At 35.5% G+C, this 24,853-nt stretch overlaps 1 protein-coding gene across 4 annotated transcripts in view; it reads left to right on the top strand.

Annotated features, from left to right (window-relative positions):
• RABGAP1L (RAB GTPase activating protein 1 like) overlaps positions 1 to 24,853 on the top strand; it is a 770,846-nt gene that overhangs the window by 75,623 nt on the left and 670,370 nt on the right. For all 4 annotated transcript variants that reach the window (XM_044267366.1, XM_044267367.1, XM_044267369.1 and 1 more), the window contains exons 2-5: positions 7,457 to 7,637; positions 8,942 to 9,134; positions 18,806 to 19,016; positions 21,425 to 21,599. In XM_044267366.1, the coding sequence (XP_044123301.1) occupies positions 7,500 to 7,637; positions 8,942 to 9,134; positions 18,806 to 19,016; positions 21,425 to 21,599 (717 nt within the window). In that variant the 5' untranslated portion in view covers positions 7,457 to 7,499. The remainder of the gene's footprint in view (positions 1 to 7,456; positions 7,638 to 8,941; positions 9,135 to 18,805; positions 19,017 to 21,424; positions 21,600 to 24,853) is intronic.

The following is a 24,853-nucleotide window of genomic DNA, read 5'->3' as shown; positions in this document are numbered from 1 at the left end:
GAGCACCTTCCAGGCAGGGATGTCCCCCACAGGAGCAGACTTCTAAAAGTTCCAGTTTTTGCTCTCTGCTGCTGTTACACTTTCCGGTATCTGGCTTATGGAGGCTTCCCTCCCTGCCAAGTTTATCGCCAGATATATCCCCTTAGATTCCTGTCTCTGTACCTCCTCCTTTTTTTTAAAGATGTTTATTTACGTTAGAGAGAATGAGCACAAGTAGGGGGAGGGGTAGAGGGAGAAGCAGGCTCTCTGCTTAGCAGGGAGCCTGATCTGGGGCTCCATCCTAGGGTACTGGGATCATGACCTGAGCCAAAGGCAGAGGCTTAAATGACTGAGCCACCCAGGCACTGCTCCACACCCCTTACCTTGGAGACTGATTGCTTTTCTTTTTCTTTTTTTTAAAGATTTTATTTAGTCATTTGACAGAGAAAGAGAGAGCAAGCACATGCAGTGGGAGCGGGATAGGGAGAAGCAGACTTCCCACCAATCAGGGAGTCTGATGCGGGGTTCTGTCCCAGGACCCTGGGATCATGACCTGAGCTGAAGGCAGACGTCCAACTCACTGAGCCATCCAGGTGCTATGTAGTTGCATTTTTATTTGTAGAATTGCAGGAATTCTTTTTTTTTTTTTATTTGAGAGAGAGAGACAGTGAGAGAGAGAATGAGCGAGGAGAAGGTCAGAGAGCGAAGCAGACTCCCCATGGAGCTGGGAGCCCGATGTGGGACTCGATCCCGGGACTCCAGGATCACGCCCTAAGCCGGAGGCAGTCGTTCAACCAACTGCGCCACCCAGGCGTCCAGGAATTCTTTTCTTTGATCTCAGGTTGAATTCACAGGAGTTCAGGATGATTTGATAGATAAATAGCTGAATTCAAGGGACCAGATGAAACACAGGTCCCCTATTTCACCATCCTTTCTCTCCTCTCCCTTATTTCTTATGACTTTGAATCAGAGTGGTGAGAGAGGGCATCCTTGTGTTGTTCTGAGTATTAAGGGGAATGTGTCCAGTCTTGTAATTAAGTATAGGTTTTTTGTAGATACTCGGTTTTTTTTTGTTGTTGTTTGTTTGTTTTTTAAATGTAGGCTCCACGCTACCCAGTGTGCGACTTGAACTCATGACTCTGAGATTGATACCTAAGCTGAGTTCAAGAGTGGGATGCTTAACTGACTGAACCACCCAGGCACCCCTTTTGTAGATACTGTTAAGTTGAGGAAATTCCATTAATTGCTAGTTTGCTGAGAGTTTTTATTTTTATTTTATGACTAAGTGCTGAATTTTGTCAAGTGCACTTTCTGTGTCAGTGACATGATTAGGATTTTTCTGTAGCTTATTGAAATGATTTATTGCATTGATTAATTTTTGAATGTTGTTAGTCTTGTAGACCTTGAGTATAATCCTTTTTTATGTTGTTGAATAAAATTTTATAATATTTTGTCTTTATTCTTGTAATCTGGTTTTGGTCTTAAGGTAATGCTGACCTCTTAGAATGAATTGCAAAGTGTTTCCTCTTTTATTTTCTGGAAGTGATTGTAGAGAGTTGATATTATTCTTTAAATATTCGGAGAATTCACTGGTGAAGCCATCTGTGTGTGATGCTTTCTTTTTTGGGAGGTTATTAATTATTGTTAAGTTTTTTGAAAATTATAGAGCTATTCAGAATATCTAATTTTCCTAGTGTGAAATTTGGTACTTTGTTTTGGCAATTTTTAAATTTTGTATCCTCTAAGGAATTTGGTCCAGATCATCTAAGTCACCAAATCTGTGGGCCTAGAATTGTTTCAGTATTCCTCTATTACCCTTTCAATGTCCAGAGGATTGGTAGTGATGACCCATCTTTCATTTTTTTATATTAATAATTTGTGTCTTCTCTTTTCTTGTTTAGCTTGGCTAGCCGTTTATCAGTTTTATTGATCTTTTGGTGTTTTTTGATTTATCTGTATTTTCCCATTTCAATTTCATTGATTTGTTACATTTTTTATTATTTCTCATCATTTGTTCTTCTTTTTCTGGTTTCCTAAGATTCCTAATGAAGCTTACAAATATTTTAGATATTTTTTCTTTTCTACTATACGCATTCAGTTCAACAAGTTTCTAAGTACTGCTTTTCACTGCATCCCACAATTTTTGGCAAGTTGTATTTTCATTTAGTTCAAAATATTTTTAAATTTCTCTTGGGTCATCTTCTTTGACTAATGTTCATTTAGAAGTGTATTGTTTAATTTCCAAAACTTGGGAATTCTCCAGCTCTCCTTCTGTCACTGATTTCTAGTTTAATTACATTGTGGTTGAGAACATATTTATATGATTTTTATTTTTTCACACTTGTCAAGTTATGTTTTATGGCCCAGAATATGGTCTTCTTTGGTGAATGTTCCCTGTGAGCTTAAGAAGAAAATGTATTCTCCTGTTGTTAGATGGAATGTTCTATAAATGTCAGTTGGATGATATTGGCTGGTGGTGCTATGCAGGTATTTATAGCCTCACAAATATTCTGCCTGCTTGGTCTATCACAGGTCAAGAGCTCTCTCACAGAGGGATGTTGAAGTCTCCAATCATAATATGGCATTGTCTATTTCTCCTTTAAAAAAAAAAATATATATTTTTAAAGTAATCCCTTTTAAAAAATTTTATTATTATTGTTTTTTTACTTTTAAGTAATCTCTACAGCCAACATGAGGCTTGAACTCACAACCCCAAGATGAGGAGTCACATGCTGTACCAGCTGAACCAGTCAGGCAGCCTTCTCCTTTCATTTTTATCAGTTTTTGCCTTATAGATATTGACACTGTTAAGTGGTTACTTGTTTGGGATTGTTATATCCTCTTGGAGAATTGATCCCTTTATCAGTATACAAAGCTCCTCTTTCTCTGCAGTAATCTTCCTAGTTCCGAAGTCTGCTTTTTTAAAAATCAGTATAGCTGTTTCAACTTTCTCTTTTTTTGAATGTTAGAAATTTGTTATTATTAAGCTCAATTTAATATACACAACATTTCAAGTTACCCTTCTTTAACCACTCTCCCATCCTACACCCAAATTCCTCACTTAGCTTCTAGCAGTTTGTCAAAATTACCATTTAAGTGTTCCTACCAGTTTATGGCTCCAGCAGCTTCTGCTTCAGGTAAAGAGATCTGACTTGCTATCTCTCTCTGGATTGTCTGTCTTTCCAGATTTTGGGATGGCAGTCTGTCTTATGAACTCAGTTTTCTGATGGATCAAAGCTACTGATACTTAGTTTATTCAAACTTTTCTTGTTGTAAGGAAGGGAGTGATGACTTCCAAGCCTTTTAGCTGAAACTAAAAGTTGGGATTATTTGTCTTTTTATTATTGAGTTGTAAGAGTTACTTACACTATCTGGGTACAAGACCTTTTTCGGATATATGATTTGTGAAGTATTTTCTCATCCTGTAGTTTTATTTTACTTTCTTCATAATATCATTTTTGCCATACACATTTCAAATTTCAATATAGTTCAGTTTACCTATTTTGTTCTTTGGCCATTGTGCTTTTGGTGTCATTTCAGAAATCATTGCTTTACCCTAGGGCATGAAAGTTTACACCTGTTTTCTTCTAAGAGTTTTATAGTTTTAGCTCTTACATTTAGGTCTGTGGTCCATTTTGAATTAAGTTTTGTGTGTGGTGTGAGGTAAGGGTTCAATTCCATTCTTTTGCATGTAAATATCTGATTACCTAGCATGATTTGTTAAAGACTGTTCTTTCCCCGTTTAAATATTACTTTGGGATGCCTGGGTGGTTCAGTATGTTAAATATCTGCCGTTGGCTCAGGTCATGATCCCAGGGTTCTGGGATAAAGTCCCGAATCAGGTTCCTTGCTTGGTGGTGAGTGTGCTTCTATATCTGCTTGCTGTTCCTCTTGCTTGTGCGGGTGCACGTGCACTCTTTCTGACAAATAAAATCTTAAAAAAAATTATTACCTGCCTGTTGAAATATTTTAAAGTGTTGGCTTTGTATTCTCAGATTTTGTGTTTGTGTGCAAATTTAGTAAGCATTTGCATTGAAGTTAAAAGAAATGTTCAACCCAGTAAGGTAGCATTAGGCAAACTTCTAAAAGTATCCCTAAGGCCTTAGAGGCATGGTTTGATGTTAGTAATGAGAGCTGTCTTAATTCTGAGTAGAATGAGAAATTCTGGCTGTGTTTTGAAGAGGTCACAGTTTGGTAAACTGATAGCTTTTTGTTAGCCGTGCAGAATATCTAACATTCTCTTAGGCTAAATAAAACCTCTTAAAAATGGACATCTTATTTGAATTGAGCAACTATTAGTATTCATTTACATGGTGATTTAGAGTTAAGGGCCAGGTTAACTGTTTATCACTTATCTAAGAAAAATGTCTTGTGGGGAAGACAGATAACTTTTGGTGGAGGGAGGAGAGACATGGAGAAAGTTCTGTGTGCATAGTGACAGATACCAGCCCTGAGTGTCTAGGAATAGGTGAGGAAACTTCAAGAGATGGTATAATGTAGTGGCTCAGAGCATGTACTTTGAATTCAGAATACTGGTTTGAATCCTGGTTCTACATTTGTTATTGGTAAAAACTTTAGCCTGATTGGTGCTTTTAACAACAATTTGTTTAACACATTTAGTGAATGTACTAGGTCTACTATATTAGGCACTTGATATTCCCAGATAAACAAAAGAGTTGGAAGATAGCTTTAGCATCAGGGGTGGCCTCAGGCTTCCCTGCCTTCCTTAACATTTCTCATCTTTTACTGCTCTCACCCATGTTCAATTTGACCTAGCTATCAAGGCCTCCTTTCTCATAAGCCTTTTCTCATACCTGGGCTTTTTGTATTTGCTGTTTCTTGTACTTGAAGGCCACCCCCTCCACCCCCGTTCTTTCTGTGGCTTACTCATTAAGCCCAAATGTCAACTGAGTCCATTTTGCCGCCTACCTTCTTATTACCTTTTATAGTATATAAAATCAGTATGGGATCCTGATTTATGTTTTGTTTTTCTGTGTTATTTCTCTCTTCTCTAAGAATGTTAGCTCTAGGAAGATTGGGACTGCACTGGTTTCATTTATCATTTAGTCTCCAGTTCCCATTGTAGTTTCTAGCATATAGTAAATACTCATAAATATGAGTTGGATAGATGAATGAAAGCTTATACCTGTTAGATTCAGCCATATGAACGTAGGAGGGAAGTGCTAAGACCCTAAAGTGGGGAACAACTTTCTGTAATTAAAGAGCAGTAATGGTAAAGTGACAGGGGCAGAGACGTGTTGGGCTTTGTAAGTCCTGGCAAGTAGTTTGGATTTTATTAGAATTTTAGTGAAGAGATTTTAGAATGGAGTTTTAATGTAATATAACTTATTTTCCATAAGATTTCTTTGGCATCTCTGTGAAGAGTAGGTTAGGAGAGGAGAGGACTAGAGGTAGTAGATGAGACTTTTTTAGTAGATGAGAACATTGCCTGGATTAGTTTGGTAAAAATGGCCATGAAGAAATGGGATAGAGGGATTTGTTTTGGATGTGGGGCTAACATGACTTGCTGATGTGAGGAATGAAGAAGTAGAGCTGATAGAATGATATCCAGATTTCTTGTTTGAGCATTTTGTTAGAAAGTGGTATTATTTACTGGAAAGGGAAATTGATTGAGGAACAAGTTTAGAGGAGGTGTTAAGAATTCCATTTGGGTCACATTTAAGATACTGATAAGAATTCCTAATGGAAATATAAAGTGGAAAGTTGGATTGCAAATAAGGAATTTAGAGGACATTTGCGTTGGAATAGAAATTTGGAGATTGCTAGAAAATAGATGGTATTTAAATATATGGCAATGAGAGATACTACTTAGTGGGGGTGTGGCAAGGAATCAGGAGAAGCCTCAGGACTTGGGGAATTTCCAACATTAAGATGTTAAGTCTAGGAGTGTCCGCTTGGGCTTGAAGGATTGGCCACAGAAGGAACACCTGGACTATGTAGCATCTTGGCAATCAAGGGTTCATGAGACAGCGTGGAAGGGTAGAGACATGGCCTCTATTACATATTGCATTTTCAGAAACATTACCTGTAAAATAAAAAACAAAAACAAAAAAAAAAACCTTTAGAGGACTTGAAGGATTTAAAATTTAAAAGAAAGGATATTCACATGGCTAACAATTAAATGATGGCTAGCTAATTATGCTATCCTAGAATAAATAATTACTCTTTGTTTTGATATTATTGGGAATTGTGAGTTTTGATGAAGGTGGAAGTAATTAATTTTTTAAAGTATAATTTGAAGCTGAGAGTAAAGCTTTCTTTTGGCTAAGAGTAATGGTGTTAGTGTCACCTAAAGGCAGAATGAGGTAATGCAGCCCTATTTATATGAGGCAAAGAACACAGTAACCTAATTGGAATGAGAACAAGAACAATTCTGTGGGTAATTTTAAGGCGTGGGTTAGCAGACTTAGAGTCATGTGTTATTTAGCCCCAGTTTACTTGTCTTACCCCTCTATCATATTTCCCTTTTGGTCACTGAGCAAGTTGTTTAACATACGGTTCTTGTCTTTTACATTTCAGCTCAAATATTTCCCCGAGTCCTTTCCTACCGCCTTACTTAAAGTTGTCTGTATACTTTTTATAGCTATTCTTTGTCACAATAACCTGTTGTATCTTCTCCAAAGCCTTTAGAGTGATTTAGAATTGCCTTATTTGCTTACTTGCTTGTTTTCTTACTAGATACGAGCTCCCGCGGTGCAGGCACCTTGTCTGCCTTACTTACTCATATAGCCCCAGTGCTGAGTACTACGTCTGTTATGTAGTACACACGTTCAATTAAAATTAGTTGTGTGAATATTTGAACTTCTGGAAGTGATAGACAATGTTCAGTTTTTTTGGTGGCAGATTGATCCAAAAAACAGAATGGCTAAAATACTGTTTGCCACATGAATATGACATGAGAGTCTTAGCCTTTTCTCCCCTTCTTGTGCTGATAAGTGACAATGTGTCTGGAAAAGAAAAGATACATGGCTTAGGGTGTTGAATTCTTTAGTAATCAGTCGACTTTAGTGACACAAGGTATTTTAAGGTACAGTACTTGGTCTTAAGGAGATAAGTTTTTGGAAACATTTAGATTTAATTACAAAGTAATTTCAGTGAATATTTGTGTGTGAATTTGGTTTCTAGTGTCATACTTATTTCTTGTATTTATTAAAAACAAAAATAATATTTCTAGGAGAAATAGAGTCAAACAGTAGTAAATCTGTTTAGTTGTGATGTGGGAAGGTTTTTGTTGTTTTTCAGGGAACAATATGGTTCTTTTAGTCAAGAAACTCAGGGTGAAGAGAGTACATTTCCATTATGTGGCCTAGTCCAAGAAGGTAGCCTCTCTAGTTTTGAGATAATTATCTAGCCAGCAGAATTCTTCTTCACATGAATCACTTTTAAAGGCTGAGTATTGATCAGGGACTTATTAGTCCATGTTTTCATTAATAGTTTTTTTTTTTAATCCCTGTAGTTTTGATCAGGTGGATGTGGAAAGAGAAGTTTGTAGAATTGAAATGGAGGTCAGAGCTGCATTGCAGAAGGTTAGTGGGTCATCGGATTCTGTGGCCACGCTGAACAGTGAAGAATTTGTTTTGGTTCCTCAGCATGCAGATGATACTTCTACAAAAGAGGATGAAAAACCCGAACTGAAGGTATTTCTCTTTCTTTCTTTCTTTCTCTACAAATGATATTTTAAATCTCTGTTTTTTCTTAATGAGGTGAGACTGATCTTAAGAGGTGTGTAAAATACAAAGGTTTTTCTCAAATGCTGACCTTGAATAGCATCAGTATTTGATTTATGCAGAGGCTAATATTTGGTTTGTGTGTTTTTGAAGTTTTTTGCTTTTGGTTATGTTTTAATTCAGAATTTTAGAAAGAAGTAATAGAAAGGAAAATAGAAAAGGATAATTGGGGAATTAGACTTAAATTTACCTAAGATTTAACCATTATCTGGATATTTTTGTGTTTCTTATTGCTGAGTTTTTTAAGTTAATTATATGAAAGTTATGTTTTATTTTTACTTCAGAAACAATATTGTGGTTTTTGTGTTTTAAATCAGCTGGTAACATTCTAGTATGTGATTTAACAGTTGGTTTGTCTGAATATTTTTTTAAACATATGTCTTATATTTTTAGCAGTTGAATTTTTATATAAACAAAAATGATCCTTTTTCATTTTTGTTGTCTTACTAACTCAAAGAAAAAGAATCAGACCCAGGTGTACATGCATGAGAATTGTATAACCACCATCTAGAAACAGGAATGGAGAAACTAGTCGGAAGTGCTACATGTTGTTTATGATTTTTATTTAGTACTATGGACTCAAAAATATATATCAATTTAATAAAATTGTATAAAAATTATATTATTAAATACCCATTTATGCTATGTTTAGGATATATAGCTTTATAAATACATTAAAACAATCAGTGGTTTTATTTAAATTTAAGTATATTTGTATTTAAATGACTTTAAATTTAAATATTTATATTTTAATATTAATGTGTTTATGACATTTATTAGGCCTTGCATCTCACCTGCTTTTAAGAGAAGAATGAGTCAACTTAAATGTGAGGAAATTAACAATACTCCTCTTGGCAGCAAACAAACTTTGTAAAGAAATCATAAATATGTTTATGCTATGATAACGAGAAATATGACCTTTTAAATAAGAGAGTAGATACTTTATTTAAATTTACCTGTTTTTATCTTTAAAACACATAAATTTAATGTTACCTGTACTTAGAATGTGTTTGTATGGAAAAAAAGTAAAGGAAAGAAAAATCTTTGTAAATTAGATCTTAGATCAGCTATAGTTAGGTACAGCTGTATAAATTCTTTTCAGTAACTTAAATTTAAAATTTAACTTGTTTTAATTTCTTCTGGAAATAAAATATTTTCATTAAGCCCCAGAACTATAATATGATTGAAACAGAATTGTCTCGATTTGCCTATAGATAATTTCTAATGGTGATGAACAATTGGAAAAAGCCATGGAAGAGATTTTGAGAGATTCTGAGAAAGGGCAAAGCAGTCTTCTTGTTGATTGTCAAAGTTCCTCTGAGATTTCAGAGCATTCATTTGGAGATATTTCAGCCAGCCAAACAAATAAGCCATCTCTTCAGTTAATTTTGGATCCATCAAATACAGGTACTGTATTGAACTCTTAAACACCTTAAGATAAATGGGATAAAGTGAACATGAAAATTTTAAGAAGAAAATTTTAAAATCCTGTTAGTTTTGTTTTCTAAGATCAGGGACACCAGCCACCAGGTTTTTGGTTCTGGTCAAGAGTTCCCACTCTGTGTTTTTTTTTTTTTTTAAGATTTCTTATTGTTTTTTTTGGCAGAGAGAAAAATCACAAGTTGGCAGAAGTAGGCAGAGAGGCAGTTAGATAGAGAGGGAGAAGCAGGCCCCCTGCTGAGCAGAGAGCCCGATGTGGGGCTCAATCCCAGGACCCCAGGATCATGACTTGACCTGAAGGCAGAGGCTCAACCCACTGAGCCACCCAGGTGCCCCCCAACTTTGGTTCTTATGTTTTTGTTTTTTTTCCCCTCCATGTTAAATGCATGTCAGTGTTATTTGAGAACAGGGTCTATGTCTGGGTCTTTATTTTATTCCTAGTACTTGGTGCATAGTGGTCACTCAATAAATACTTACTGAACAATTGAGTAAATTCTTGGATGTTAGGAATGGTGTAATGTCTTTCATATGATGTTCCTTTTTACTCAGTTTGACTATAGTTATTTCAAATTGTCATTTGTGAAAATTCTAAGTAAAATAGCTTATCAATTCTGTCAACATGTTAAAAAATAAATACATCCATGATTGAGTAGGATTTACAGTGGAAATACCAGCTTATAATGCAAAATGGTTTTGGGAGCAAGAAGAGCCTAACCAAACCAAAGCTAACTCCTACTTCAGATAGTTTAAACACTAGGGATATTGTTTGATCTGGGCTCTGATAGTGTTTTTGTTTTTAAAGATTTTATTTATTTATTTGACAGACAGAGATCACAAGTAGGCAGAGAGGCAGGCTGAGAGAGAGAGAGAGGGGAGAAGCAGGCTCCCTGCTGAGCAGAGTCTGATGTGGGGCTGGATCCCATGACACGAGCCGAGGGCAGAGGCTTTAACCCACTGAGCCACCCAGGCGCCCCATTGTTTTTGTATTTAATATACTATTCAGCTTTGATCTTTTCCATGTCCCCTTTCCTCCAATTGGCTTCCTTTATGGTCATAAAGTAGTTAGCAGCAGAAACTGGTAAGTAGGGCCAGATAATTTATTTATGGCTGTGGCAGAGGAAGACTCTCTTCTTTTATCTATTGAACCAAAGTTGTGAGTTTCACTCCTTTGAAGGATTATCTAGTAGTCAGGGGAATCACCCGTAACTGATGGTTACATTCAAACCCTGAAATAAGTCACACTGACAGACAAGATGAGATTATCCTGATTGACTTAGGGCCAGTGATTCATTTCTGAATGCTGCTATAGGGAAAGTATAGATACTGGCCATACAGAGTGTGGCTTTGATGGCTCTAACTTATACTATACACAAAATTTATTCCTAGTGAATCAGATAGTTAAATGTGAAAAATAAACATCTAAGAAGAAAATATCAGAGACTATTTTTGTGATTGCATAGGAAAAGCCACATCATTAAAAAAAGATAGTTTTTTATATATATAATATATATTTAGATGTTTTATATATATTTAAAAGATTTATGGTATATAAATATATATATATTTAGAAGATTTTATTTGTTATTTTAGAGAGAGTGTGTGTGCACATGGGTGTGGTGGGGGAGGGTCGGGGAGAGAGAATCTCAAGCAGACTCCCTGCTGAGTGCACCGCCTTCCTTGGGCTGCTGTCCCAAAACCCTGAGATCATGACCTGAGTGGAAATCAAGAGTCAGATGCTCAACTGACTGAGCTACCCAGGTGCCCCGAAATGAATGAGAATGGTACCATAATAAATGAGTTTTTTTTGCTTTGATCTACATTTAATTAAATTATTAGACAACACATTTTTTTAAAAGATTTTATTTATTTATTTATTTATTTGACCGACAGAGACCACAAGTAGGCAGAGAGGCAGGCAGAGATAGAGAGGGGGAAGCAGGCTCCCTGCTGAGCAGAGAACCCCATGCGGGGTTGGATCCCAGGACCCTGAGATCATGACCTGAGCTGAAGACAGAGGCTTAACCCACTGAGCCACCCAGCCGCCTGCCCCATAAACAACACATTTTAACATGAAAAAAAAATTGTACTTGTAAGGTTTCCTCCAAATGGACCATTAGTGTTAGGCAACAAAACTTCAAGTTTTTATGTGAGTGTGTGTATGTTTTTTTTTTTTTACCCTGTCCCACTGATACATCCTCAACCATTTTATGTAATAAATAAAGACAGACTAGGAGAAGATATTTGTAATGTGTTGGGGTTCCTTAATAAAACTCTCTAGTTTGGTGACTCACTATAAATACTTACAGGTATTTATTATTGTATAATAATATAGTTATAGGTATATTGGTATATATTACAGGTAGATAATATAGGTATATTATCAGTATATAGTCATACAGCTAGAATTAAATTCAAGCGAACTTAAGCTAAACATGTATGTATGTGTATTTTACTTAAAAATATATATATTTTAATTAAAAATAGAAACAAACTTTAAATAGTATTAATTTTTATTCTTAAGGGAACATAAGAGATTATCTTACTCATTGTTCTTTGCTTTATCTTTTGAATTTCCTAAAATTCAACTCTTCCAAAAAACCCAGATCATACTGTATCACATTTATATAATTATATTTTGGTTACTAGATTAATTGAAAGGAGGAAATACCTTTTATCTTCTAATGGAGCTCTGATGGGTTGTTGGAATTAGTTAATCTTTGCAGTGGGCTTATGATTTTAAGTTTATTTGATAGGGACCATGTATTATACTTTCTTGTGTTCTCAACACTCATTACACTAAATATATCTTAAAAATGTATTTTTTGGGGTGTCTGGGTGGCTCAGTGGGTTAAAGCCTCTGCCTTTGGCTTGGATTGTGATCTCAGGGTCCTGGGATCAAGCCCCATGTCCGGCTCTCTGCTCAGGGGGGAACCTGCTTCCCTTCCTCTCTCTCTGCCTGCCTCTCTGCCTACTTGTGATCTCTGTCTGTCAAATAAGTAAATAAAATCTTTAAAAAAAGAAAGCTTTAAAAAATTGTATTTTTCACTGAAGATATTGGATAAGAAGAGATTTCCTTTGCTTTACAAGTAAGTTTTTAGTATTTTTTTCTAGTTATATATTTTTAGTTTTTATTTTCAATAGTATAATATTGGAATGTTCTTGTCTTTCTCAGAATTCATGTTGAAATCCTAACTCTCAAGGTGATAATATTAGGTGGTAATATTGGGTAATATCACCTAATATTGTTATATTAGGTGATATCATTAGGTGATACCACCTAATACTGTTATATTAGGTGATACCACCTAATATTGTTATATTAGGTGATATTATATTATTAGGTGATAATATTAGGTGATAATATTGGGGACTTTGGGGAGTGATTGTCACGAAGATGGAATGCTTGTGTTTGGGATTAGTGCCGTTGTAAAAGAGACCCCAGAAAACTAGCTTGTCCCTTCTACCTCTAAGGACACAGTGAAAAGATGTTGTCTGTGACCCAGAAGGTTGGCTCCCACCAGACACTGAATCTGCTGGTGTCTTGAACTTGGCCTTTCCGGCATCCAGAACTGTGAGAATAAGTGTCTGCTGTTCAGAAACCACCCAGTCTGTGGTATTTTGTTATAGCAGCCTTAACAGACTAAGACAAGACATTTCAGCTGCCTTTTCCTAGTTGCAGTCAACACAGTTTTGCTTAACAGAATTATTGTGGTTGGTTTAAAATGACGCATAACTTCAGTGGCAAGGAACTGTCTGGAAATCATCTAGGTTTAAATGGGCTCGAGTGAACATTTAAGGTATGTTGTTTTTCGTTGTAAAACTAGACAGATGAAAGCTTTTGTTCAAACATGATGATAACTTTTTCATTTTTGTCATTTGATTGTATATCCTGGCTATGTGGTTGCAGCTCTGATGGGGAATCTGCTAGTTTATTAAAATATACTTAAATACTGTTTGGATACAAAGATGAGTCTTCTTTGGTATACTCTTTGTCACTCTTTTTGCTGAGGAAAGGATGATGGGGTTAAAGAGCAGGGGACTGAATTTATATTTCGGTAGGAATGAATTCCTTACATTGGTGTGTGACTTTACAAGGTCTAGAACTATTGCGTTGGTAGAAATATTTTGCTGTTTGGCTGCTTAACTCAGGATCTCCGCTAGTTGTAATTGGATAGTTACCAACGAGTTTTGTCTGCACGAAGGCTGCAGTTACAATATATGCAGTTGTGGGTGGTATAGGGTATAAGATGGTGTTCAGGATGATGTGTGTTTCCCATGATAGGCAGCTGGAAGGATGATTAGCCTTAAAATTTTTCATCTATTTAGTGATTAATTAAATTGATATATATTGTCTAGTCTTTTAGATACTGTTATTAAGTGCTGTGAATAAAAAGAGGATAGAACAGTTCCTTCCCTTGAAGAGCTGATACTCTGTGTAACTAAATACAGAATGAGAACTACACTGTTCTTTTAATTCATCCTATTGTAGACCTTTCATAGAGGTTAAGACCTCATATCTGAAGTTCAGAGCTGGATTTGAACCCAAGCTCTGTCTACGTGTCTATGACCTTGGTCAGGTTCTTTAACTTCTCTAATGCTTAGTTTCCTCATCTGTAAAATAAAGATAAAATAGAATAAGCTATATAGAGGTGAAGGAGGATGAAATAAGATCATTCATTTTGAGGTATTTTGTAAAATGCCTGGCACAAAGTAAGTACCAAATGAAATACCATCTTTCTCCTCCTCATTGTCATCATCCTCATCCTCAATAGTATTGGAAATACTATTGAATTGAATCTGAAATAAAAATCACATAAACTTTTAGGTCCAAGCCCAGTAATTACAATACATATCTGCTTAAAATGCATGTGGGGCAGGGTATAGGCTCTTCATCTCTATTGAAGCACTTTGGTAGCTCCTGGAGATTTCTGTGGAGCAGTGTCCTTTTGAAAAGCATTTAAATAGTTCTTTTCTTTGAGCACTATAAATAGGTTATTCTGCTATCTTTTTGTTTTCATAGTTTCTGTTAAGAAATAGTCACTCCTTTGAACATTCATTTTCCCCCTGTTTATAACATGCTGCCTTTTCCTGTATACTCTTTATTATCTTTTCAGCAGCTTGATTATATGTTTTTTTTTTTTTGAGTTTATTTTTATCAGAGTTCACCGAGATTCTTGAATCTATAAATTTGTGTCTTTCACCACATATGGGAAGTTTCCAGCCATTATGTTTTAGAAATATATATATATATATAGATATATATATTCTCTCTCTCCTCCCCCCCCCCCCCCCCCCGCTTTACTCACTTTCTCTTCTCTTCCTGGGACTCAGACAACAAAAATGTTAGATATTTTCCTATTATTCCACCTTTCTGAGGCTCTCTTCATTATTTGTTGCAATTTTTTCTCTCTGTTTTTCAGTTTAGGTAATTTTATTGACCTATGGTCAAGTTCACTGACTCTTTATTCTTCATTCTTTTGAGTCCCTCTACTGATTTTTAAATTTTAGATATTCCATTTTTCTGTTCTTAAATTAACTTTGGTTCTTCTTACACTTTATGTTTCCTCGCCAAGGGTTTCAATATTTTCATGCATTTCAGGTGTATTCACCTTTATATCATGGAGCATGGTTATAAAGGCAATTTTAAAGTCCTTGATAATTTCCACAACTGTATACTCTTCAGATTGGTTTATGTTGATTCTTCTTTCCCTTGGGAGTTGGTTACCTTTTACTGTTTGTTTGCTTGTTTGTTAATTGGATTATTTTCCATACTTTCTGAATCTTGTGTTTTGAGATTCTTTTTCCATAAGATCCTCTGAAGAACATTGATTGTACTTTATTTTAGGGGGCAGTCTACCTGGTAATGTCCAGACTGCAAGTTTTATTTTCCTTCCTGGTTCCAAAGTCACTTCAGTTCCCAAAACCTTTGCTGTGCTTCTTTGGTTTGTTACACATACGGTGAGCCCGAACTTGTATTAGTTCATATACAAAATTAGGGATTTCCTTCTTCTCAACTCTCTTTGGGATTTCTCCCACACTCTCTGGGTTCCTGGGACCCATTTTTCTTCTTCTGTAGAAAGATTTCTCACTTAGAGTTTTTGTTTTGTTGTGCTGTCTAGCAGTCTTGCATGCCTGGAGTCTACTCTAGGACAAAGTGGTAAGAGAAAAGAGAAAAAAATAGTGGAGGTCCATTTTTGAATCAAAGGAGTGAATCCATTTGCTCTGGTGTTTAGATTTTCAGACAGGTTTTTTTTCCTCTAATTTTTAGATGTCTGTCTCCCCCCACCAACCTTTCCCACATTGCAGTATAGGTCTGTAACTGGGGCTGGCCTTGTGGAAGAACTGGGAGAGAGAAAAGAGAGAGAGGAAACAGTATCAGAAACAAGTTGTAATTCCTCAGACACTCTGGTTTGCAGACACTCCTTTTTCTGTTTTTTAATTTCTTTTATAGTTTTGTTCGTTGCACAGTTCTGCACTGGGAATGCCCTTAGGTTAAATCTGGGAGATAAAAGAGGGTGGGGGTGGGGGGCTAAGAAGGAAACTCAACACTATACTGGTAGTTCTTCAGGTTTTGACTCCTCTCTTTAATCTTAATTATTGTTTACTTTTTTAAGAAGAATTTTTATGTACTCTTTATATTCTGTTCAGTGTTTTTAGTTAAGAGAGATAAGCTGTAGCAGACTTAGTGCTTCAATTTGACTGGTTCTGTCAGTTTTTGCTTTAAGTGTTTTGAAGCTCTGGTGTTAGGGGGCATAACCACTTAAAATTACTATGTTTTTCTGATGAATTGACCCTTTATCTTTGTGAAATGTTACTTTTCCCCCTGCTAACTATTCCTTGTTTTGCAGTCTAATATTTGATATTAATATAACTACTCCAGTTTTCTTATAATTAGTGTTTGCATGGTATGTCGACTATTTTTTTAAAATTTATTTTTAGTCTACTTGTGTCCTTAAATTGTGGATAAATTGTAGATAAATTGTAGATAGCCTGTAGTTGAGTTTTTCTTTTTTTATCCAGTCTGATGAGCTTTTAATTGACTGGGGCTCAGCAAATTACTTCCCATAGGCCAAACCCTACCCATTACTTGTTTTCAGTATGACTTGCAAGGTAAGAATTGCTTTTACATCTTTAAAGGGCTGAAAACAAGTCAAAAGAGAATAATATTATGTGACACATGAAAGTTATATGAAATTCAAATTGAAAGTGTCCATTTTAAGTTTTGAATTTTGTTAAAAAAATTGTGGAAGGCCATTTCTCTCTTTTTATATAATACCTGTATAATATCCAAATTTTTTCTTGGCCCATAAAGCCTGAAATACTTATTAATATGGCCCTTTATAGAAAAAGCTGGTGATCTTTGTCTTTGACCATTTATATTTAATGTAATTTTGTGCATGTTTGGATATGAGTATTCCTACTTTCTTGCTGTTTGTTTTCCCTTTGTCCCTTTGTTTTTGTGTCTTTTCCCCCTTTTCCTGCCTTCCTTTGAATTGAATATTTTTTAATACTATATTTTATTCCCACTACTGGTATATTAACTGTGTAATTGTATACAGCTGTATACAAATTTTATAATTTGTTTTATTATTTTAGTGCTTGAGGTTTACGACTTAAGTCTTTAACAGGTCTGTGTTTTAATAATGTACCACTTCATGTATACTGTGAGGATCTTCTTTTTCTTTTCCTGCAGACTTTATGCTTTTGTTGTCATTCATTTTGCTTATACACATTATAAATTCTACAAAATACTAATTTTTCACTTTAAAAAATCTATTATGTTTTAAAGAAATGAAAAAGCAAGGAAAAATTCTTCCCCTCATATTTATAACTTCTGGTGCTCTTCAGTTTTCCTCCAGTATCATTTTCCTTTCCCAAGGAACTTCTTTAACATTCTTCTTTTCTTCTGCAATTTAGAATCTGCTGTTATAGGAGGGAGCATTTGATTTCACATCTTGCATTTTTTAGGTCTAGAATTTCTTTTGGTCCTTTGTCTTTCATTTTTTTCTCCTTGTTTTGTTAGATATTTTAAAATCCTCAATCATAATTATGATATTTATTTTAAAGGCTTTGTTTGCTTATTTTGTCATTTGTCTTTTGGGATCAGTTTCTGTGCTGTTTCTCTATTTGGAGTTTACAGAGTTACTTAGAAAGCCACTTTTTATTTATTTATTTTTTTGCTAAAACTCTGACTACATATAAATTAGACCACTTGAACTGCTTTATCTTCCATTCATCAGTTACTGAAACATGATTTAATCATAGGATCTTGCAGATAACTGTTGTGTGCTTGCTAATTTAACAAAAAATACATATGATAAGTCTAGATATGTTAGCTAATGAATGTTAGCATTCAGCCTTAACATGTATTTCTGTTCTTTATTTATCCCTTTTGAAATCCAGCACATTGAACTGATTCAAAAGGGGGAAAAACACGTTTCAGTGATTAAAGAACATGGTAGATGAAGTAATTGATTTTGAATGGGTTTAGTTTCTCAACAGAAGAAAAGTAGGTGGTGATGTTCCATGCTATAGTATAATGTTTGGGAGCTGGGAATGGCTTTTGTGAATTATTTATTAATATACTATCAAGTGGGATCTTGGTAATGAGGATTTGGGCCTGGTACAAGGATCTAGTTCTGGTAGACAGGTGTGTTTGGGTATGGGTAATGGGAAGAGGTGGAGACTAACTCAATGTGGCTTTCAGGTGAGGATGGAGAGAGAGGCAAAGGGAGAATTTGATAGTATCTGATACATGCAGATAGATACTGTTTAGCCACAGTTGGGCCTTTGCTGCATGCTGTGCTTAGGATTTTCTAAAGTGAACAGTTTGTTTTAGAAACTCATTAATGGGGAGAGGAGAATTAGAGGAAGCAATGATCAGATCAATCATAGGAAGCAATCGTAGGATGCACTGGAATACTTACATAGTTCATAGAGGTCAGCAAGCCAGGAAGGAGGCAAAGAGGGAGCTTGCTTTTGTTGTTACTGGTATGAGATGTAACATCTTAATGTTGTTTACTTTTTCTTGTGAAGTTAGGATCCTTAATAAATTTGGTGCTATACCAAATTTGGATCTCTACAGTCAAGACAGACTTTTAACTTATTTTAGTTTTATTTAATCCTCATTATTTTTAGGCTACTTAACCCTGCCTTAATTTATTTTATTTTATTTTAAAAGATTTTATTTATTTGAGAAGAAGAGAGAGACAGAGCATGAGAGGCAGAGGAGAGAATGAGAAGCAGACTCCCTGTAGAGCAGGGAGCCTGATGTGGACCTCGATCCCAGGATCCTGGGATCATGACCTGGGCTGAAGGCAGATTCTTAACTGATTGAGCCACCCAGATACCCCTACCCTGCCTTTAGTGTACTTTTTTCTCCTTATTGTTCTATATCATTTGAACTCTTTTTCTTTTTTAAACAAAAAACTTAGTTTTTTTTCCTTTTCTTCTAAAGAAGTTATAGCTAAGTAACATAATACTTTGAGAGGCTTTGAAAGTACAAAATTCCAGAACTCTGAATTAAGATGTAGCATAAACATCAAAAGAGGTGAAAACACAGACCTAAATTTTGTTTGCAGTTTTTCATTTACGTTTTCCATTAACTTTTGAGTGAGTGTGTGTGTGTTTTTCTTCAGAAATTTCTACACCCAGACCATCTTCTCCAAGTGGATTACCTGAAGAAGATAGTGTTTTATTTAACAAACTGACCTACTTAGGATGTATGAAGGTTTCTTCCCCACGTAATGAAGTGGAGGCTTTACGAGCAATGGCAACTATGAAATCTTCCAGTCAGCACCCCTTTCCTGTCACTCTGTATGTGCCAAATGTTCCAGAAGGTTCTGTGAGGTAAGCTCCAATCTTTTTTTATTTCCCCCAGACATGTATGAAATTTTTTGCATGGTGGTGATGATGTTAAATCATAAATCAGGACTAGGACTTACCGTGAGTTCACTTTTACTCTGTAGACATGAAAAGTAAACATCTTTAGGCTTAGACCATGTTGCTTATTTATGAGAGGTGTTTACAAAATTTTGCTTAGAATATTATAAATGGAAATAGAAATTTAAACATACCTATTCAGAAGGAACATAAAAACCTGCCTTCCCCTTGTCCTATAACCGTGGTTCAAGAACTAGAGTGAGGGGCACCTGGGTGGCTCAGTCCATTAAGCATCTGCCTTTGGCTCGGGTCATGATCCCCAGGATCCTGTTATCGAGCCTTACGTGGGCCTTCCTTCTCAGTGCAGAGCCTCTTTTCCTTCCCCTTCCACTTGCCACTCTGTCTGCTTGTGTGTTCTCTCTCTTTTCAAATAAGTGAATATAATCTTTAAGAAAAAAAAAAAGGAACTGGAGTGAGCCATAGACTTTATACTTTTAACATCAGATTGGGAAGAAGCAAAATGGCCTTTTCTCTTATGCTTAATTAGGAATAATATTTACTGTCATCTGCAGCTCAAGTTTCTTTAAATCAGATCATGTTCTTCTACATTCAGTGGCCTTTAGTCACATTTGTGATTATATTAAAAAATTCTTGCCATATCTGGTCACTCAGAAACTACTGCCTTGACCTGATCTTTTACCCTTCTCCTCTCTCTGTACCTGTCTTCTCTCTCTCTCTCTCTCACTTTATTCACTCACTACCTTCCAGTCATAGTAGCTTCTTTGTACTTTCTCAAACATCATGATTCCTACCTCAGGACCTTTGCATATTCTCTTGCCTTAGCTTAAAAAATCTTCCTTTGTTTCCCAGTAACTTTTTAAGTTATTTACATTTCACCTCATTTTATCAAAAGAAGCCTTCTTTGATCAGGTCACGTAACTGTTCCTTTTTTCCCATTATTGGGCCTTTTTTTCCTTCATAGCACTTTCTTTGATTTCATTTTGTATGTTTATTTGCTTATTGGTTTATTGTCTAACTTCCTCACTAGAATATAAGCTCCACAAGAGCAGATTATTTCTTTCTCTGTGCTGTAGCTTCAGTGTTGAGAGTAGTATCTGGTCCATAGCAGATTTCAGTAAATGTTTACTGAATGAACAAATGAAATGTACCAAATCTTTGAAATTAGATTGACTGTATCCTTGTCCTAAAATATTCCCTGACAGCAATTTAGTCTTTTTTCAAACTTTCTGAAATGCCTTATTCTCTAAGGTTTAGAATGTGAGAAAATGTTAGCTTTGTTCTAAGTACTAAAGTAATAGCAATATAAATTTATAAGGTTTGGTGAAAATACTTTGAATTTTTAAAGGAAAGTTGTAGCTATAGTATTTATATGGTATTTCTTTAAAAATGTCAAAATGCCTTTTAAAGTTATCTTTTTAGTTTCAAAGTGCCAAACACATCTTGACTAAGACTTAGTGTTTTGATTTGCGCCTCTATTCCTACTGGGTACTCCTTAGTTTTTTAGATCCTGACATGGTCTTGAGATTTTAAATCAGTCTAGGGCTTAGGATTTACATAGGGGAAAGTCAGAGAGTTATTTACTCCTAAACCCCACAGACTTCTTTTACTTCTTAAATTCTGTTGTTAAGTTCACCTTTGGAACCACTCTGACCTTTTTTGTTTTGGGTAAGAGATGTCTTGGTTGAACAATGAAGATAAACTTATAGGTGCTTTGTAAATAGAAATGAACTTTCCAGGGATGGTCTGTGGTATTCTGTACTAACATCTCTTTTGCTATAACAGAACAAGGCTAGCAGTTGGGGATGGGTGACAATAGATTTTATGACGCAGGTAATGTGTACTTGGCTTTGGGAGTAAATGAATTGCATCATAGGAGATATGAAAATTAAGTAATTGTTAAAAGAAGTTGAAGAATTTATGTATGTGTCTGTGTGTGTGTCAGTGTAAGATATGTATATCTGTACACATATATACACACAGACACAAACATATCAAAATATTATTTTAGTACATAATTATAGCCAGTTTATATTTGTGATTTTAAGATAATTAAGATAGGGGTCCTTGGGTGGCTCAGTGGGTTAAAGCTCTCCCTTCAGCTCAGGTCATGATCCCAGGGTCCTGGGATCGAGCCCCACATCCGGCTCTCTGCTCAGCAGGGGGCTTACTTCCCTTCCTCTCTCTCTGCCTGCCTCTCTACCCACCTGTGATCTCTGTCTGTCAAATAAATAAATAAAATCTTAAAAAAAAGATAATTAACATGATTATATATATGTCATTAGTATAATAGAACTGTTTACTTTTGTTCTTTGATAGTTAATATGTTATCTTATTTTTTTATCACTGTTCTGTAGAATTATAGACCAATCCAACAATGTGGAGTTAGCTTCTTTCCCGATCTATAAGGTGTTATTCTGTGCACGTGGACATGATGGGACAACAGAGAGCAATTGCTTTGCATTTACAGAGAGTTCCCATGGTTCAGAAGAATTTCAGATACATGTTTTCTCCTGTGAAATTAAAGAGGCTGTAAGTATAATATACTGTAGTAATTTGCTATCAAGATGAATTAGGGTAGTATTTTTGAACCGCAGTCTCACTGTTTTGTAAATTAGTATGTATCACCGTATACTGTATTACATAAATTTGGAGTACATTTCTAAAGAGAAAGTTAATATTTAATGGAATAGGACTAAAGATGGAAAGCTAAATCTGATAACTGCACTGAAGTGGTATTGTAGGTAGGGCACTCGCAACTTAAAAAATATAACAGAAAAAATCCTACTTGAAGAGCTCTCCTGGTACCCTACCATGGTAGTAATTGCTCAGGCTTAGAATGGCCTCTGTTCTTATTTTTCCCAAGTTGATTGGTCCATGTGACTTTTTAAAGCTTCTATTACAAAATGTTTTTCTGCTGGACTGAGGATTACATGTTGCTTTCATTTACATATTGGACTATGATTGTTTCTTAGATATCTGTGGTTTTCACTGGTGATTATTATGTTCATTCCCTCAGAGGATGACTTCTGCTTTATGGAATTGACCTAATGAAAAATATAAATCTCACCGATAGCAGAGGTGTCAACTTAAAGTTTTTTGAAGATGCTAGTAATGTTCCTCTTGGTAATTACTAACTGGTGGTTTATTCTGAGACTAGAGAAGTGGTTCTTAAAAACATGGAGAAATTGCCTTCTTTTCTGTATTTGTTGGATTCTCCCCAAATTAAAAATAGGTTGCACTTAAAAAAAAAATTCCAGTGTGCCTGACTGGCTCAGTCTGTAGAGTATATGGCTCTTGATCTTGGAGTTGTGAATTTGAGCCCCATGTTTGGTAGAGATTACTTAAATAAATAGAAAAACTTAAAAAAAATTCCACTATAGTTAACACACTGTTATATAGCTTCAGGTGTAATTAGGTTATACTTTTAGAACTTCAGTGCTTACAACAATTTTAAAGGCATTAATAAATTTGTTTGGATGGGCAAATCTAAGGTGTATTGACTTTTGGAAATATAAATTGTCAGCAGGAAATGCTAAAAGCCGCTATTCTATTTTTTGTTTACCATGAAACATAAATAACCATTGTATTAACAGGACTTCCAAGAGTTTATTTCTGGCCACAACATGGGAACTCAAAGAAATGTGTATTTCTCTGTGTTTGATACTAAGCATGAAGGATATGTCAATTCTTATGCCTTGGTGACTAGTTTTATTTATACTAAAATGAACATGCATAGATACACATAATTTAGATTGTAGCCATATGAGGCAGAACCCACGTCTGTATAAGAAGTTCAAGTTGGTTTTTTTGTTTTTTAAAAAAAAATACGTCTGAGACTATTTCATGCCAACATTTCTATATTTATGTATATACTGTCTGCTTGGTCGGTGGTGTGATAGGAGAGTGAATGAGTACAAGTGTGCCTGGCACTTAGCAGGCAGTGAATATAAATATGTTGGAAGAATATCTGTGAATTTGAATGAAGGGGTCTATTTCAGATTCTTACAACTCTACTACAGAAGTGAAGAAGCAGAGGGTAGAGTCCTGGCATTTCATGTTTGCAGCATTTAACACACCTGTGTGGTTTCTGGGTAATTGGCGCTTAACAGCAAGGAAATGAACTTTGAAGACTTGGAGAACCTCCTGCTTGGAGACGTAGAAACACTTCTGCAGAAGAAAATGGAAAGGGTCCTGGCTTGCAAGCATTTTTCATAATTATGATGGTAGGAAACTCTCTTTTTGATTATCACATTCTCTTGTTTATGGGTAGAGGAACTGTGTGTCATTTTTGAGAGCTTTAACAGTGGATAAGCATGGACAAAACTGTGGGGGAATTCTCAGCCTGACCATTTTGGATATGATATTAAATAGTATTAAGTATATTTCTGGAGCAGATATTTGGTACCTTGCAAGTTATGAGAGGTGATATCCGTGTATTTAATTTTTTTACAGTACATTTTTGGAAGCGTTCCATTATGTGTTCATTGGTGGCAAAATTCATTATTTGAAGGAGAAATACATGACATTTGTCATTAAAATTTATTATGAGAGATATTTCTAAATGAAAAAATAACCAATATAAATGTAGAGCTTATGCCAGGCACTGTGCTAAGTATTTTTTTGACATTCATAAAATCCCCATGATATAGATAGTATTTATTTTGATTAGTGATCTTCTCCTCTGCCTGGAGCAGTTCTGGTTTATGTCTGTTGTCCAGGTATATTATTAGTAGAACTCCCATCTTATTCTCAAAGGGTTCTGGTTTGGCTGATAAACTGTATGGGATAAACTTTGTTTATCCCAAGGCTAAGATTATATATAATAGAGCTGGACTTCAAATAGAAGTCTCTGACTCGGAATACCCATGTAATTTTCAGTAACAGCTTACCTGTTGCTTAAATATTATAAAAAACAAATATGGATTTTTTCATTATGTTTAATGAAGACATTTATTGTTCATTTAGTTTACATTCCACCCACCTTTCAGTTTTAATCATGCCTTACACAGAAGATGTCCAACATCTTCCTCTTTCCCCTCAAAAAATAATGACCCACTTTAATTAATCTGAAGTCTTTAGTTGCTTTTACTGGTTGTCTCATTATCTAGTTCCTAGGTTTCTTGTTCTGTGGTGAAGGTGCAACTTTAGTCCTTAGTTTTTGGGTCCCTCTTGATGGGCACAAACAATTGGCAAAGATAGTTCAGGAAGAGGTAACAGACGTTCTTATTGCCTAAATATGCACTATTAAGCAATGTTACTAACTTAGTTGTTTTCCATTGTTTGCAGAGTCCTTGGATGTGATCTGTAGAAGTTTATTAAGAGCAAGAAGACATCTTAACTTCTCAAGCAGGAGTAGCTGCATGGCTGCCAAGACCAACTATCACTGTGATGCTTTATTTCACCCTAAAATCCCACAAGTAGTGTTAGGGTGAAGCCAGTGAAGGTCATAGCTCTGTGGGACCTGATGTAGGGATTAGGTGTTCCCACAGAAGGGTTAGGATACATATGACTTGATAGACCCGGGAGACTCATCTGTAGGGCTCTGCTGGAATGGATCTCAATTACCTGTGGCAAGAGTTGGGGAATCCCACCCCAGGTCTCTTGATGCCCTGATTTTGTTCAGGGAAAGTGATACACTGTTTCTGTTGAAGGATTGCAGGCCAAACAGAATATCAGAAAGCATAGTGAAAAAAGCCAGGGGAGACATGTACCCTTGTTGCATCTTTATAGATACATTGTATAAAACTGTTTGTAAAGATACTTTTAAAAGGCTTAGTTGACTG

This window comes from Neovison vison, chromosome 10 (genome assembly GCF_020171115.1).
Source record: "Neovison vison isolate M4711 chromosome 10, ASM_NN_V1, whole genome shotgun sequence".
Lineage (NCBI taxonomy): Eukaryota > Metazoa > Chordata > Mammalia > Carnivora > Mustelidae > Neogale > Neogale vison.
Note: the sequence above shows the minus strand (reverse complement) of the source record. Positions and strands in the feature narration are given on the sequence as shown.